Raw genomic sequence first — 16619 nt, 5'->3', positions numbered from 1 at the left:
ATGTCTATGGCATGGCCGCCCTACTCATTGATAAATACTGTTTCTTCCCCCATTTTCCTTTTGGAAAGCAGCATCTCTCCTCCCCACAAGTGGAACAATCTGTTGCTTCAACCAAACACGATGGGAACATCAGTATCTAGGTTCATGAAGAATCCTGGACCCTTGAGATACAAGTCCATTGACTCTCCTCAGATGAAGAAAAACTCTGTAAGCCATGGAGGGTCAAGTTAAAGACTTGGAGAAAAGCCAAACTGGGTGGGAAACAGGCGGAAGTGGCCTGGGTCTGGGAACAGGCAGCCAGCTCTGTGTGCTGGGTTACCTTAAAGTACTTGTCTAGGATTTCACTGTAGTTGCTGCCTTTGGAGAACCAGCCGTCTGGAATGATCTCCGCTTCCAGCCACTGGATGATGCGACGCCGGAGTTCATCGCGGTTGGACTGATAGCAAACGACTGCAGGAAGAGGGGTCGGCTGAGCAGTGAGGACCCCAGTGGCACCCGGCACCCCCTAGCTGGTGGGCTCAGTGCCTGGGGAGCTGTATGCGTCACCTCATTGAATTTTCACAGCAACCCAGGGAAAATAGGGTTATTGCACACATTTACAAGTGGATTGTAGCTAACCCAGGATTCAAGCGCATGTCTAAAAAATGTATAAAGTTTGAGAAGGTTGAAACAGAGATTATGCTTAGGTGAGAAAAATGTAAAAAGAAAAATAAAGGAGATTTTCATTAACTTTAGGAAGCTGAGAGGGAAAAAAAAAATCAATCAATAGAACAGCTCTTTCGGTTCATAGATGAGCTGAATTAATAATAAGTGAGAACATTATAATTCTTTATGCCACTGGAGTTTTGATTCTTTCTATATAGCTTTTCCCTCTGTCCCCCTTAAAAACTTCTCCCATTTAGAATTTTATCCTATATTATAAGCAACAGAAAATGAGGTTGGGGAAGGGCATGTTGAAGCCCTGCTCTGGACAGCTGTTTGTTGTAAGCCACATGGCAACAACAGGTGAGGCTGGAAGTCTAGTGGACTGGGAGGCAGAGAAGGGAAAGCTTTGGCAAAAGGGAATTCCCAACACATGTTGGGATGTAAAAAGGGCACTGAGCCAGGGAAATAAAACTGTGGGCATTTTTCCCCACTCTGGCACTTTCTGGCAGTGTGACTCAGGGAAATTCACTTAACCTCTCTGAGCCTCAATTTCCTCATCTATAAGGTAATTATAATAACTACTTCACAAGGTTATGTGAGGATCTAAGGAAAAGTATATGCTAAAGGAGTCTGTAACTATAAATCGATGAAATTTTAAATTTGTATTCACTGAAAACTATGGAAGAAAATCTGCCATTTTCAATTATCCCCTTTCCAAAACAGTTGTGCCTCCTGATTCTGCTTGTCCTGTGACACCCACAGGTCTCACAAAGCACTGAAGGAGGGACTCAGTGGCTTTTCCATCCTGCAGTTCAATCATTACTCAGCAAAAATGAAAAACACAGCCAACACTCTGATCCAATCAGCTACTTTCCATGGCAAGTACCAAAAAATGCAGTATTGCAGCTTTTCTGTGCTATGTTGAGGAGCAACCAGTTCTGGGTCACAAGCTCTGACACATTAAAAATCTTGTGAGCTTTGCGGGGAGGGATTGTGGAACATGGAATTTCCATCATGAAAAGAATTTCCTCCCTGAATGCACACTATAGAAAAAAAGAGGTACTCACCTGGGCTGGCAGAAGGACTTACAGATTTCTTCTCTGTAAGACAAAAGGAAGAAAATGCATAACATAAAGTGAAGAAAAAAGAAAATTCTGTGTATTGCTAGGGTTAAAACTGCCCATATTAAGGGGCCACTTATATCTTTTGATCATTTTGTCTTGAATCCTTATCTCCTCTCCTTCCAAGTCCCAAGTATGGGGATCTTTTCTTTACTGCTTTGTTTGAATTTTGAGGCCACTGAGCTGCCCTCCTGATATCATACCTCCTTTTGTTAGATTGAGGGGTGGGGGGCTGCTGGGACTTTGAGAATTCATACAGAATCATTACAGACAAAGAAACGCAGTGGAGACCAACATGTGGGAAACAGCTTCTTTCTCCAGTGAAGTTCAAGGCTAGGCAGGAGGCTGGTGTCTAATTAGCAACAAGCTTAGAACCCCTTCCTTCTTACTCTGATAGCAGTGGTTTGAGTGTAAATTAGAGGAACTATGTCATCAGGACTGAAAGGTACCCAAATTTAAAAAGCACAAGATATGTGAAATTTACTTGCTTTCTAAAAAGGTACAGAATTCAGCTAAATACTACCACACTATTGATTGTTGATGTGGTCCCTATCCACTATCCTTCTCCAGACAGTGTGGGAAGCCACCTGGGGAGTCTGAGGCAGGAAAGGCAGGGTAGAAGCAGGGCCACCCAGGGCAAACCCAGCAGGCTCGTGAGCACCAAGGGGATGCCTCTCTAAGCAACTAGGTGGTCCCCACAGCTTTGGGCACTGTGTTTGGGGTGGAAAGAACTCCAGGAAGCTAGGCCACTGCTCCTTCTCTGGCTCCCTGGCTGGAGATGAGAGCACTACTTACCTTTGCAGTGTCCATCATAATCGACCTGGATTTTGGATCCAGTGAGGCAGGCATCTCTATGCAGCTCACAGTGGTTGAGGTAGGTCTTGCCATTGCTGCCACACACAGGCCTCTTGTGAGGTTTGCATTGCTGAAACAGACCATGGAGGATGCTGGTATAGTCAAGGCTGAGTCTGTGTGTGCGCCACACACACACACACACACACACACACACACACACACACACACAGAGCCATCTTGTGAGGAGTCCTCCCCAGCAGAGATGACTTCTACCCTGCCAGGGCACAGGGAGCCGCAGCTCTGGCATCAGTGACCCTCCCCTACTCAGTGTTGGAGGGATCACGTCACCTTGCAGTTCCTCATGGTGCTCTGTGCTGATCCTGGCCCTGGTCATCTCTTCTATTCAGTGAAAGGAAATACCCACTCCTTGACCCCAATCCGATCAAATTAGCAGGAAGGGCATTTTATCCGAAGCCAGGAATTTGGATTATCTGTCACTTTATCACTTTGTAGAAAGTCATTCAATGTCTGGATATCGAAAAACCCCTTAAAATTCCAAAATTTTACGACACAAAACAGCCAGAGCTGGGAATATGGAAACATTGAAAGGAATGTTTCCACAGCCCCTGACCCCCATCACCCCAATTCCTTAATTATTTCAGGGTATAGTTATAAGGATCTTTGCTCTGTTGCCTTATTTAGTATTTTGTTTTTCTCCTAATCTCACAACGGTTGTTTTCAGGCAGGGGGAGGGGGTTGGCCAGGTTTTTGTGAAGTGTGACAGAGGATCATTCTGGACCAGGAAATGGACTAAAGTTCACTTGGCAGCTTGATTCTACTTTGGCTATTAAAGTGCCACAGTGACAGGCAAGCTTAGTATCTTTACACTTCTGTGGTTTTTTAAAGGGGGAAGGGGTAAGCAAGTTCTGCTTAGACCTAATAAAGACATTAAAACAAAAAGAGTAGATGTGGTAAAAGAGCACAGGACTCTGGAACTGAAGGCAGGCCAACCTCTCCAATTTACAGACTGGAAAACCAAAGCCCAGAAAGACAAGCTTCACTTAACCAATATTTATCATTGGGCTATTAATATAACCCATTGGGCAAAGCAACCTGGGCCTGAACAAAGCCAAACATAGTCGGTCTTCAGGGCATCCAACAGCAATTAATTTGCTTAAAATCACACAATGGTATGTGGCCAAGTTGAGGTTAACCTCCAAGTTTCTGGACCCTAAATGGCCACAGAGTGGCCAGCTACACCAGTAGTGACGACCTCCCAGAATCCTTAACAGATCTGGTTTGCAAGTTTTTGAGTTGAGAGACCTCCTTTCTGGGACAATGGGTCAGGATCCTTCAGCTGGTTACTAAGGTGGGTGAATTAACTTGCAGCAATAGGGAGGAGTCCAGTCTTGGATTCTTCTGACAGAAAGAGGGGAAAGGGCACACATCCAAGCTGTTTATGTTCGCCAAGAGAGACAAGTCTGCGTACAAAAGAAGTATTTCTCAAAAGCCCACTGTGTTTTTTAAATTTCATTAAAAACAAAACGAAATCTGAAAAATCTGCATTCCAGCTAGTATTTTAAAATGCGCATATCCTTGACGGAGCAAGCCTAGGACTCAACCTAACAAGTGGGACTCAATCCTACAGAAATAAAGGCAACAGCATGTAAGAATATTTGGCCAAAGACATTACTGTTTACAATGGTAAACAACCTGAATGTCCATCTGTGGGAAAATGATTACATAAATCTGGTTCTTTTATATCACTAAATATAACTAAGCTATTAAAAAAATGAGAACTACATGTGCTGACCCATAGAGGGTTGTTGTTACATATTAAAGAGTACAAGACGCAAGTTGCATATATCTAGATCTGTCTACATTATGATCTCATTTTTGCATAAAATAGGGGGAAACTATATATTTATAGTTGCAGAGAAACAAAAAAAACTATGTGGAACAAATATACACAAACTGTTAACACTGATTACCTCAGACTAAGGGGATTTGAAGGTTATGATGAGAGATTATTAACTTTATGTTTGCATAAATGTCTGTATCACTTATAAAAAGCAATTGTTAATTTTGTAATTTGAAAATCTTATAAAGCTAAAGAATTTTTAAAAAGAAAAAAATCCCTACATTCACATCTGATTTTTAACCCCTGAGATAAAAAGTGCACTTCTTTCAGAGAGTCAAGGTGTGCTTTTATAAAGATGACAAAATCACTGGCTCTGCTCTGTAGACGGGGAGCTCCAGTGAGGTAACCACACGGCCTTGGCCGCCGCCCTCTGGCTCTCGCCCGTAGTTCTTACCTCGATGCAGAGGCAGGTAGGCTCTCCTTTCTCTGTGACTGCACATTCCCGGCCAGCTCCACAAAACACATTGGCACAGATCTTGGATTTGCTCCTTACTTGCTCCTGAAACACAAAGCCATCAGGGAAACACTGTCCACGGGAGGAGCCCGTCTCTGGATGAGTCAATGGTGGTGATTATCTCTCAGGCTTGGGTGTGGTCCAGTCGAGGCTCCTGGTGCTGAAGGGTCCTGCACAGCCAGAAGTTCTCCCTGACAGCCGGCATCAGTCTTGCTAGCACTGCTCCTGCCCAGGCCCAGCTGCCTATGAATCCCTAAGATTGTTTCTCAAAGATCAAGCGTGTCTTTCTAGCAAGCTTCCTTTCTTCTGAAAATGTTTACTGAATACCCATTAAATGCTAGTACTAGGCTAAGGACTGGAGATATAAAGGCACAGTCCCTGTCCTCAAGAAGTTCCATGGCTATCCAAGGAAACACAATAAAGAGACATCTAGAAAGTATAGGTATATGAAGGACCAAAAATCTCACTGAGTGGTGTTCAAGGCACTGCCATCTCAAAAGGCAAAAGGATGGCTAAGCCGTAGGAAACATGCATCTGCTACTATCCACATGGTCTCATGCAGCCCCTGTCCAAGTCTGCCTCCAGCTTTAAGATCAAGAGGGCTGATAGAATTGTTCTCAAACCACTTGGGGTCAGACATTCATGTTCAGACACATGCAGCACAACTGACCAGGCAGGGAATGGTCCCAGTCTATACCACTGAGAATGCGGATGTCCACAGGCACTAACCTGTCAGGGACACAGTCCTTCCCTCATATTAATTGGTGGCGGAAAGCGAGCCCCACCTCATCTGCCGCTCAGGCCAGTGGTAGTGGAAGCTGAACAAAGAAGTACGTGATTTCTCTAGCCCTTTTCCTGACTGGCTGGGCAGGCAGTCATTAGGGCTTCCAGGCTCCTGTCCACTGGGGTAGCACTGGCTGTGGAAGAACCAACAAAGATGGCAGAGGTTGGGATGTGCTTGTGGGACTGGCTATAGTAAAGGTGGGAGGTGGAATCTAAGATTCCTTCCTTCAGGAATTCGTCTGCCACGTCACGCAGAGAACTCACAACCACAAAGCTTATAACTGTAAAATTCTTAGTTGGTAAATGTTCTATATCCAAAGCAATAAACAAAAGTGGATGATGACATCGGAGAGGCTACGTCTAATACAGCTGGTCTGCTGCCACCTGGAGGCTGCTTTGCAAATTCCAGGTTATTTTCTCTCTCAGCCAGCTTGCCCATGATGCAGGGCTCCCATTGGTCTAGAAGCTCTTGCCATGCTCTCATTTCATTGGTTCACAGGTTGTTGCTAAACCCATTCTTTTTTGGATGTTGCTAAGGAGAATTCAATAAAGCTGGCAGGGAGCAAAGAAAAGAAGTAATTCCCAGAAGGCTGAGAGTATCGGAGAACTGTTATTTCCTAAATCAGGAGTGGAATATAAAATTGAGTCTATTTGAGTATATTCCGGCTAAGCCCCTCTTGGAAACTCTGCCTGGGAATGGCAAGCAGATACAAAAATAAAGAGGAAAAAGGCTATCACTGACCAGTGTGAAAAAAAAAAAAAAATCTCCCCCTCTTCATGAAACAACATGCTAACTGAGGAGTACAGACAAATATATACCCGCAGTGAGTATGTCACATGAGTAAAACACACACTAATGCATAAAAAAGCACGCTCAGACACATGCCTACACTCAAAGGCACACCAGCAGATAGCCCCACAGGGAAACACCCACAAGACTTTACCACTTACTAGTCGTATGTCTGTAACTGGTCACTTTAATTCTTTGAGCCTTGGTTTCCTCATCTGTAAACCAGGGGTAAATACTAGCCCTGCCTTGTGAAAATGAAGAGAGAGAATGTATTTGGAATTGCGTCATAAGCTGTAAAGCAAATCTGCCTGTTAATTACTATTCATGTTAATGTTTACAGAGCTTCCTGCAGAAAAATCTGTGGCATTTACAGAGCCTCTTATTATCTTATGTTTGCTTTTAGTGAGTATAAAAAGTAAAAGCTTTTACTGATAGGTCAAATTCAACCCAAGTCATTTTTCAGAAATAATTATCAAAAATCCGTTTGAAGAAACAGATACTGTTTACTTAAAATGTAATGACTAACATTTGAATGCTGTTGTTGTTTAGTCCCTGAGACCCCCTGGACTCTAGCCCACCAGGCTCCTCTGTCAATGGTATTTCCCAGGCAAGAATACTGGAGTGGGTTGCCATTTCCTTCTCCAAGGGATCGTCCCAATCCAGGTATCAAGCATGCATCTCCTGCTTTGGCAGGCGGATTCTTTACCAATGAGCCACCAGAGAAGCCCAATGTCTGAATAGTCCTATTAACAATGACAGTATTTTCATGCATAAAATTTCATCTTACCGTGGACAACCCTACAAAAACATGCATATTATTAACCACATTTTATAGAAGAGGAAACTGAAGATGAGAAGGTCGAGTAACTTGCCAAAGGTCCCACTGCTAAAAATGAGGAGCTAGGATTCCAACCCAGATGTTTAGACAATAGATGTCTAAGCTCCGATTTATAAACGCCTGGACCCTGCTAAGTGATTTTCATTATACATGATACATTATGACAACATCATAACTATCGCCATTTTACAGATGAGGGAACTGTGCCTTAAGATGTCAAATAAGTAGAAAGTGACACAGCTAGGATTCTAGCCAACCAGAGAAAATTGTTCTTTAATATTTGATTTATTTTCATACCTAGATGATTGGAGGTTAAGGGAAATTATGATGGGAAATTGATTTGCATAATTAGCAAATGTCAGGAGAAAGTGCTTAAGAGTATGACAGAGAGTTAGATTTGACTTCCATCTCGAACCTCTGCTCCTTACTTGCCAAGGTTGTAGGCAAGGTACTCTCTGTAAACCTCAGTTTCTGTATGTAAAACAGGAGCACTAATCTCTGTGAGCACTGGGAGGGTTATACAAGATGTGCTGCATACAGCAGAGTGCCTGCCATACATCAGAAAGCATCCATAATTACAGTGGGCAACTGATGTTCAAACAGTTTTCCCACTGAGATGCCAACATCACCTTGGGCTGTCAAGGCTCCACCCATCCTTCCTTACAATGAATGATAATACTGAGAACCGCACTGACTGAATGGAAAAATCCAAGGACTTAACAACCCCATTATCCTGTTTGAAGACCACAGAGAAATGCTAGTTACACAAGCATTTCTCTTTGCAGGTGGCACATCTGTCAATAGGTGGCAATCTCTCTCTTTGTCTTGTGGAGCCTGGCACCACTCAGAGCCGCAATGCAGAAGTGCAGCTTTGGCTTTTGGCGTTAGCAGCTCCTCGCAGCTCTGTCCTCTCATGGAGATGTGGGGAAGGGGGCTGGGAGAATGGGCAGGTACCCCTTGGGCATCAGGACACTACGAACCAGGAATTTGCTGACTTGGGGAAAACGTCTAACCTGAAGCCCTCCTAGCACCCCTGCCCCCTAATTCTGTCCATTCACAGGCATGCTGTAATGCAAGAATCAGTAAGGAGGAAAAACTCTGCTTAGAGAAGGGGTCTCTCTGTGTTATTAAAAGCCTTTCTCCAAGCCCTGTCATCTCTGGGAGGCGGGGTGTCAGGACCACCCTCGAGGCTTCTAGAAAGTTCCTGAGACTGGTAGGTAGTCTTGCCCATCTGCTGATTCTGAGTGGCGGGCTGGGGGGAACACCTTGAGAGGGGATAAACGTGGCATGAACGTGCTCATAGCACAGGATAATGGCTGCCTTGTGTGTGAGTGGAGGAGGGCATGGTGAGGAAGAGATGAGCTGGGGTGGCAGGTGGCAAGAGGCGGGTCTTGCCGAGTAGTCTAGGGGACTCTCTGCTGGATCTGATGCACAAAGAGGACCTTGGGAGGTTTGGGACAGCTGTCATGATGAAGGTGGTACTTTCAAATATTATTTCTGGTCCCTTCCAGCTTGGAAATACAGACTCAAAGTGCAGGGCAGCCTGGAGAGAAGCTGCAGGCAGAGAAACCTGCCAGGTATAAGTCAGTAAATCTTTTGGGAGTGACCAGGGCCTGGGGCTAGTATTAATCAGAGCACCTGCAACTGAGTGAGGCTCTTAACAGATCTCTTTGTCCTCACAACATCTTGTAGGTTTCCATATTTTTTGTCCCATATAACAGAGAGGGGGCTTCTCTTGTGGCTCAAATGGTAAAGAATCTGCCTGCAATGTGGGAGACCCAGGTTTGACCCCCGAGTCAGGAAGATCCAGAAGGGAATTTCAGATTCAGAAAAGCTCTGTGATGTGCGGAGACCACATTAACTAGCGAGAGCTAAGTCAGGACTGAAACACAAGTGAGCCTGAGCTCAGAGCCTCGACAGTCCTTTATTGGGAATAGTTGAGGACATGAGCTACAGGGAGAGCGTAAAGCTATAGGAGCTGGCACAGGGGGAGGTCACAGGTGCTGTTCAGCTTTCACAACTGAAATAGATTTGTTTGCCTTATCACCAGAACAGTTTTAGGAATTGGGTTCCAGGGCCGTATGAGAATTTCATCTATGTAGAGGCAACCACATTGGCATAGGAATATTCTCTGGGAGTGTGAGCTCTCAGGTACATGAACCCATAAGTCTGAATATACGCCTGTGAGAGTGTGACTGAGTAGGGAGATGGAGTGTGCTCTGGAAGGGTGGATACCATGACATATTGAGAAAAACCAACAAAATATCTGCTCCCTGTGGAGAGAGATATCAAGTTTCTAGCTTTATCCTTCTATATCATTTCCCTCACTTGCTTTTATGTTGTTTTCATTATGTGTTGTAAGCCAGGCTCTGGGGGTTTGATCTCATTAATTTGCACAATGCAAATTCTCTTTGGAAAAAATTGACCAGAACATTGCTGACTTTTACCAGGGAAAAACTTCTCTGAGCCTCTGCATGGTGATAATGACACTTTCTTTTAAAAAATTTTGATTGGAAGATAATTGCTTTACAATATTGTGTTGGTTTCTACCACACATCAACGTGAATCAGCCAAAGGTATTCATAAGCCCCCTCCCTCCTGAACCCCACTCCCATCTCCCTCCCCCTTTCTCCCTTCTAAGTCACAGAGCACTGGGTTGAGCTTTCTTTGTCACACAGCAAATTCCTACTTGCCATCATTTTACATATGGTAATGTATGTTTCTATGCTATTCTCTCAATTTGTCCCGACCTCTCCTTCCCCCACTGTGTTCATAAGTCTGTTCTCTAGGTCTGCATATCCATCGCTGCCCTGCAAATAGGTTCGTCAGTACCATCTTTCTAGATTCCGTATGCAAGTGTTAATATACAATATTTGTCTTTCTCTTTCTGACTTACTTCACTCTGTATTATAGCCTTTAGGTTCATCCAGCTCATTAGGACTGACTCAAATGGGTTATTTTTTTATACTCGAGTAATATTCTATTATATATATGTACCCCAATTTCTGTATCCATTCATCTGTTGATGGACATCCAGGTTGCTTCCATGTCCTAACTATTCTGAAAAAAAAAAAAACTCTCCAGAAAGTAGACATAACCCAGGCAGTACTAATGGTAAAGAACCCACCTGCCAATGCAGGAGACTTAAGAGATGCAGGTTCGATCTCTGGGTTGGGAAGATCCCCTGAAGAAGGAAATGGCAACCCACTTGAGTGTTCTTGCCTGGAGAATCCCATGGAGGGAGGAGCCTGGTGGGCTACAGTCCATGGGGTCGCACAGCTGGATATGACTGAAGCGACTTAACACGGCATGGCAACTCGACATAAGAAAAGGCCACATACAACAAACCCACAGCAAACATTATTCTCAATGGTAAAAAACAGAAATCATTTCCTCTAAGATCAGGAAAAAGACAAGGGTGCCCACTCTCACAACTATTGTCAACATACTTTTCGAGGCCCTAGCCACAGCAATCAGAAAAGAGAAAGAAATAAAAGGAATCCAGATCAGAAAAGAAGTAAAACTCTCATTATTTGTAGATGACATGATACTATACATAGAAAACTCTAAAGATTCTACCAGAATATTACTAGAGCTAATCAGTGAATGTAGAAAAGTTACAGGATGTGAAATAAACACACAGAAACCCCTTGCATTCCTATATGCTAACAATGAAAAATCAGAAAGAGAAGTTAAGGAAACAATCCCATTTACCATTGCAACAAAAAGAATAAAATACCTAGGGATAAACCAACCTAAACAGACAGAAGAGCTATATGCAGAAAACTATGATTCACTGATGAAAGAAATCAAAGATGACACAAACAGATAGAGAGATATACCAAGCTCTTGGACTGGAAGAATCAATATAGTGAAAGTGACTATACAACCCCAAGTAATCTACAGATTTGATGCTATTTGTACAGCAATTTTAACTAGTTTGTAATTTTTACTATTGCCTTTATTCTCAAAACCTCTTAGGATAGGAAGGAAGGGGTTACCTCTAAGGTCGCTCCAGATGTAACATCCTGCGATAAAGAAGAAATGGAGGCTCACAGCTGTAATGACAGTTCCAAGACCTCATGGGTACAGAACTGTGTCCTGAACCAAGGTCTCCAGACTTTAATTCCAGCCCTCTTTCCAGTAAACCACTTTGACTCTTTATAAATCAGAGTTAGAAATGGTGTTGTCTTGGATCCAAGGTCTAAAAAAAAATCAGCAATTATTTTTGCAATTGAAAAAGATTCTTTGCAAGCAAAGGGAAAACCAAGTAGAGGTTTGCAAAACCACCAGTAGAGGTGATAGTGTGTCTGAGTCTTTGGGTCGAACAGCATTAAGTCTGAAAATAAAATATGCTTTGAATGTTTAAAAAAGTCTTCTGAAGTAAAACAATTTCTGGAAGAACAGTGTGCTTTGGCAGGGGTTGGAAGCTTATAAGCAAAGCCATAAAACTGTCAGCTTAATATACCATCATTTCACTAATGTGAACTGGGTAGGCTCTGTCCCTCCATCCCTTTCCTCCTTCCCAACTTTCTTGTTGAATAAAGAAAAAAAAAGCAGCCCTACGTATGCCAAGGTGGAATTTTGGCTCCCCTTGCCACTATTCTGTGACAGAGCGGCTTTGTTGACATGAGAAAGACTCTCCCTGCATTGCCAGAATTAGTCATGGAAACTTCACAGAACACCAGGGCCCCTCAGATACGCAGAGCACCACAGAGTTGGGGACAAAGGAATTCACAGAACTGGGGGGGTGGGGGCGAGCAGGAGGAGGCCTGGGTGGGGCCAGGGTGGGAGGGCTGCTCTGGAATGGAACCCAGTAGCACAGGCCCGAGAAAGCCGGGGGAAAATCCAAGCCACTTCAGGACCTTGACATCTGGCTGGGGCATCATGTGACTTTGCTCAGTTCTCTGCGATTCTTCTCTGCAAAGCTGTGTTGCTGCACGCTACATATTCTAGGGAGAGGAGGAAGGAGTGACTTCTAGCCGCTGCTCTGATGTGCTGGGCAGTAGGCACTTTGTTTGCAGGGACTGCACCTCCCTTCGTGTGTGCTCACAACCAGTCCCTTATCTCAAGCTTTAGGCACCAGAGCCAGACCTTGGTTTTGCGGGGCCTGAAGCTTAAACAATTTGATGGGCCCTCCTTATGAAAAAAAATACATATGTAAAACTGCAAAATTGGGCACAGGCCTTTGGAAGGGGCCTTATAAGAAAAAGGACTGAAACTGAAGCTTAATTAGCTTCTCAGTTGATCTGACTCACTATATACTCTGTATTTTCTTCATAAACAAGAAGGCTTTGAGGCCTTCAATCTATTAGAGCTCTATTTAATATTTTATGCACATATAGCTTATCTCAAGTAGACTAAACGCCTGCACACTGTGGCTTCCCACAGACTCACCACATTGTCTCGCCAGAGAAAATGCTCAATAAAAAATTTTTTTTTTTTACATTAAATGTCATTTGGGGTTTTTCAGGTTGATGTCAGTGTCCGTGGCTGGTGACAATGCACTCGGATGTTTAGGGGAAAGTGTGGCTGAGCTTTATGATATCAAAATAAGGGCTGCGTCACCCCCAAGAGGATTAGCCCTAAGATTAAAAAAAAAAAAATCTCTATTATGGATCTGTCACTCAAGGATGACCTAATTTTTCATTCTATTCATTTTGTTTTAAAAAACTTATTTATTTACGGCTGTGCCGGGTCCTTCTTGCTGCGTGCAGGTTATCTCGAGCTGCAGCGAGCAGGGGCTAGTCTCATTGTGGTTGCTTCTCTTACTGCGGAGCATGGGCTCAGTAGTTATGTTTTAGTTGCTCCACAGCATGTCGGATCTTCCCGGATCAGGGATAGAACCCGTATCCTCTGCACTGGCAGGGGGATTCTTAACCACTGGTTACATTCAGCTTCTATCATAGCTTATGGGATAGCACATTTTCTACTCATGATGTGATAAGATATTATGTGCCCAGAAATGACTCCTTTCAAATTTCAAATGGGACAAGGCTGTTTACCTTAATCACTGTCTTTATTATTTTACAGATTCTGTCACATTCTCTGAGTGCTGGCCCTGTCAGACAAGGATCTACACTGCCACCTTCACATGGAAGCCCTCCCACTTTCCCAGCTGCTCAGCACCACCTCTGGAATTCCCTCCCCCTTCATACGTTTCTCTTGACGTGGCCCAGGTACAGCATGGCCGACTGGATGTTTGGTTTCTATGTAAGTTCAGTTTTCTGTAATGGTCTCCAGTCAGAGCGCAAGTACACCGCAGCAGTGAGTAAGCACTTACAGAGTTAGACATGCACTAGGCCCTTTCACGTGAACTGAAAACAACCTCACAAGGATCTACGAGGTTGGAGGATTCATCCCTGTTGGCTGTGAGGAGACTGAATCTGAGTTGTGACTGAGGTAAGAGTCAGCCCAAGTGGCGCTTCTGCTCTCATGCCTTCAGGCCATGGTCCACCGCAACGAGCTGCAGTCTTTCTGGGAGTGCCACACTGCCTCCCTGACTCAGCACATTCAATGACTCCACTCTGACACACAGGGGCTACTAATAGTCTTTTGGACTCTGTGGGAGAGGACGAGGATGGGATGATTTGGGAGAATGGCATTAAAACATGTATAATATCATATGTGAAACGAATCGCCAGTCCACGTTTGATGAATGATACAGGATGCTCGGGGCTAGTGCACTGGGATGACCCAGAGGGATGGGATGGGGAGGGAAGTGGGAGGGGGTTCAGGATGGGGAACACGGGTACACCCGTGGCAGATTCATGTTGATGTGTGGCAAAACCAATACAATATTGTAAAGTAATTAGCCTCCAATTAAAATAAATAAATTTATATTTAAAAAAAAGAAAGAATTCCAGAAAAAAAAAAAAAGAGTCCTCAGAGTGACCCCTGGGGATTCCCAAGATCAAGTGTCAATCTTACTAAAGAGTGCTTTTTTAAGTTCCTTAGTTTCACCATTCCATCCTTCAGTTTCTTCAGAACGCTGAATGGAAACTTTTAAGCCAGACCACTCTCCACCCTGAATTATTAGTCTGTCAGGCTTGAACATGATATTCCTTTTCTGTTTCCCAACCGTCTGCCTGAGACTTTTCCACTTTAAAGGACAAATCAGAGGGTATGGATAATCTAGTCTTCTTCAGTGAAGATCAAGGCAAGGAGTTTAAACCCATCAGAAAGCATATCTGACAATGCCTATAACAACAAACAAGGAGAGTGACCCGTGACCGGCACGGCACATGTCGCATGGCATATACTCTAAAAGCGGATAGGATGTGGCCTTCGCCTTCATAGGAATTTCTAACCTAGCCCAGGAGATGAAATTATCACATAGACACTAATGCAGTCCTGAAGTAAATGGGGCTGACTTTGGGAGATGGGTATTATGAATGAGACAGGACTTGAGCCAAGCCCTGAAGAATGGTGAAATCTAGACAGAAAAAGTTGTTGAGCAGGAAGGTTTTAAGAACAGTTGAGTGGTGGTATATGGGAAGAACTAGGTAAAGAGGAGGGGCTTCCCTGGTGGCTCAGACGGTAAAGCGTCTGCCTGCAATTCATTGCAGGCACTCGGAAACCAGCTAGAGAGAGTCTAGGGTGATGAGTGTCATTGAAGGTGGTGACATAGATTTAGAGAAAGAAAGGAAGCCAAGAGAAATTTCTAAGGAACAAGGAGATCTGGCAGCACACTGGACAGAGAAGAGGAAGGAGAAAATCCAGGGAGCTGCCAATATCTTTGGCTTTGAGGGCCTGGAAGGCTGCTGCTGGAGATGGAGCCCTGGGAAGGGGCTGAATGGAAGAGGGACAAGCAATGACGAGTCAGTTATGGACATGAGTCTAAAAGGACTGTAAGATAACTCACTGACAGCTGAAAATAAAGAGTGGAGGTACACAGCTAGACATCATCTGTGTAGACGATGAGAACAAATGAGCTCAGGAGGAAAGGGCTGAAGGTGACTGAGAGAAAGAGACGAAATGAACACCGAGAGGAGCAGGGAGGAAGGCAGGCTGCCCATGGGGGCCTTATGCAAATCAGAAATGGTGTCTTCTCCTTTGAGCAGATGCAATACCGGGCCAGGTTACCAGGCTTGGCAAGTAGAGTGCAGATTGGAATTTAGCCCCCCAACTGTATGAGGACTCTGAAGGCAGACCAGCCAAGCAAGCAAAGTAGACACATTCAGAAAACTGGGAGCTAGACCAGGAAGTCTAGAGAGCTCCAAGAAATGGATGATGAATGGCACTGCATGAGAAATGCTTTAGCAAACACTGGGAAGAAGTAGCCAAAAAAAAAAAAAAAACTTTTAAACTTCTGCTAAAACCTGAATCGGTAACTCAGGGGGCAGACCAAGCAGAAGCAGTGAGGTCTTATGTAAAGAGAACTGGTGTAAGAGCCTGGAGACAGGCCCTGGACATGTCTCTGCCTCTAACATACTGTGTGATTAGGGCAATGTGCTTGACCTCTGTGGGCCTCAAATTCCCTGTCTATAAAATCAAGTCTTGTTGATGATACCACAGCCCCTTAAATTGTTAGAAATCTCTTAACTAGTAAGCACAAGAACTTAACATTTCAGATATTCCTAAATATCAAACTTCAATCTCCCAAGGAAACTAACTTAAGTGTCCAAACTAAAGATATTGGTTATGTATAGACTCTCGTGAGGGTTTCAGGGTTTTTGCTGGGCTTTGGTGGGGGAATTAACGTTAGCTTTCATAGTCAAAGGATTTTCATAAGCAATGCTTTTGCATTCCCTCCTGGATCATGGCAGAGGAAATCAGGGGAGCAGTAATGGGACCCCAATTGAGGGGCCTGGTTTCACTCTTAGTTAACTGGTTGGAACCCTCTACTCCCCTAGAATACCATTAATAATGTTTTTATTCTATTTGTGTTTGCCTTGCAAGAGAAAAAGGGAAGAAAAGAAGGGAGAGAATGGCTAAAGGAAATTCACATGAGATTCACAATTCTTTATTCCTGCCAAGAACCTGTCACTGAAATATGTCTGGGACTGCCAGGACTCACATTTACTCAGCATTCATGCTCTAATTATTTCCACATGTAGTTCAAGGAAAATGGTTGATTAAAAGTTTAAAAAAAAAAAATCCACACACCCAAATCCTAACTCCCTCAACTAAAGAGGGGAGATAGCTCTAGGGCAGCTCAGGGAGAGCTCCGAGAGCCAGTTTTAGAAGTGTCCCCTGCAGTGCTGGCCACATCTGGACCAACATCCCCACACATTCCGGGCACTTCATCCCAAGCAAGCCAGCCCTCCACC

At 44.0% G+C, this 16619-nt stretch overlaps 1 protein-coding gene across 2 annotated transcripts in view; it reads right to left on the bottom strand.

Moving 5' to 3' along the window:
• FSTL1 (follistatin like 1) overlaps positions 1-16619 on the bottom strand; it is a 56822-nt gene that overhangs the window by 15295 nt on the left and 24908 nt on the right. For both annotated transcript variants that reach the window (XM_040250927.1, XM_040250935.1), the window contains exons 3-6: positions 4877-4981; positions 2562-2691; positions 1713-1745; positions 320-450 (exon numbers count right to left, since the gene is read on the bottom strand). In XM_040250927.1, the coding sequence (XP_040106861.1) occupies positions 320-450; positions 1713-1745; positions 2562-2691; positions 4877-4981 (399 nt within the window). The remainder of the gene's footprint in view (positions 1-319; positions 451-1712; positions 1746-2561; positions 2692-4876; positions 4982-16619) is intronic.

The sequence above is a fragment of the Oryx dammah genome, unplaced genomic scaffold (assembly GCF_014754425.2).
Source record: "Oryx dammah isolate SB20612 unplaced genomic scaffold, SCBI_Odam_1.1 HiC_scaffold_2, whole genome shotgun sequence".
NCBI lineage: Eukaryota > Metazoa > Chordata > Mammalia > Artiodactyla > Bovidae > Oryx > Oryx dammah.
The sequence above is the reverse complement of the archived record's forward strand: the minus strand, read 5'-3'. Positions and strand labels throughout refer to the sequence as shown.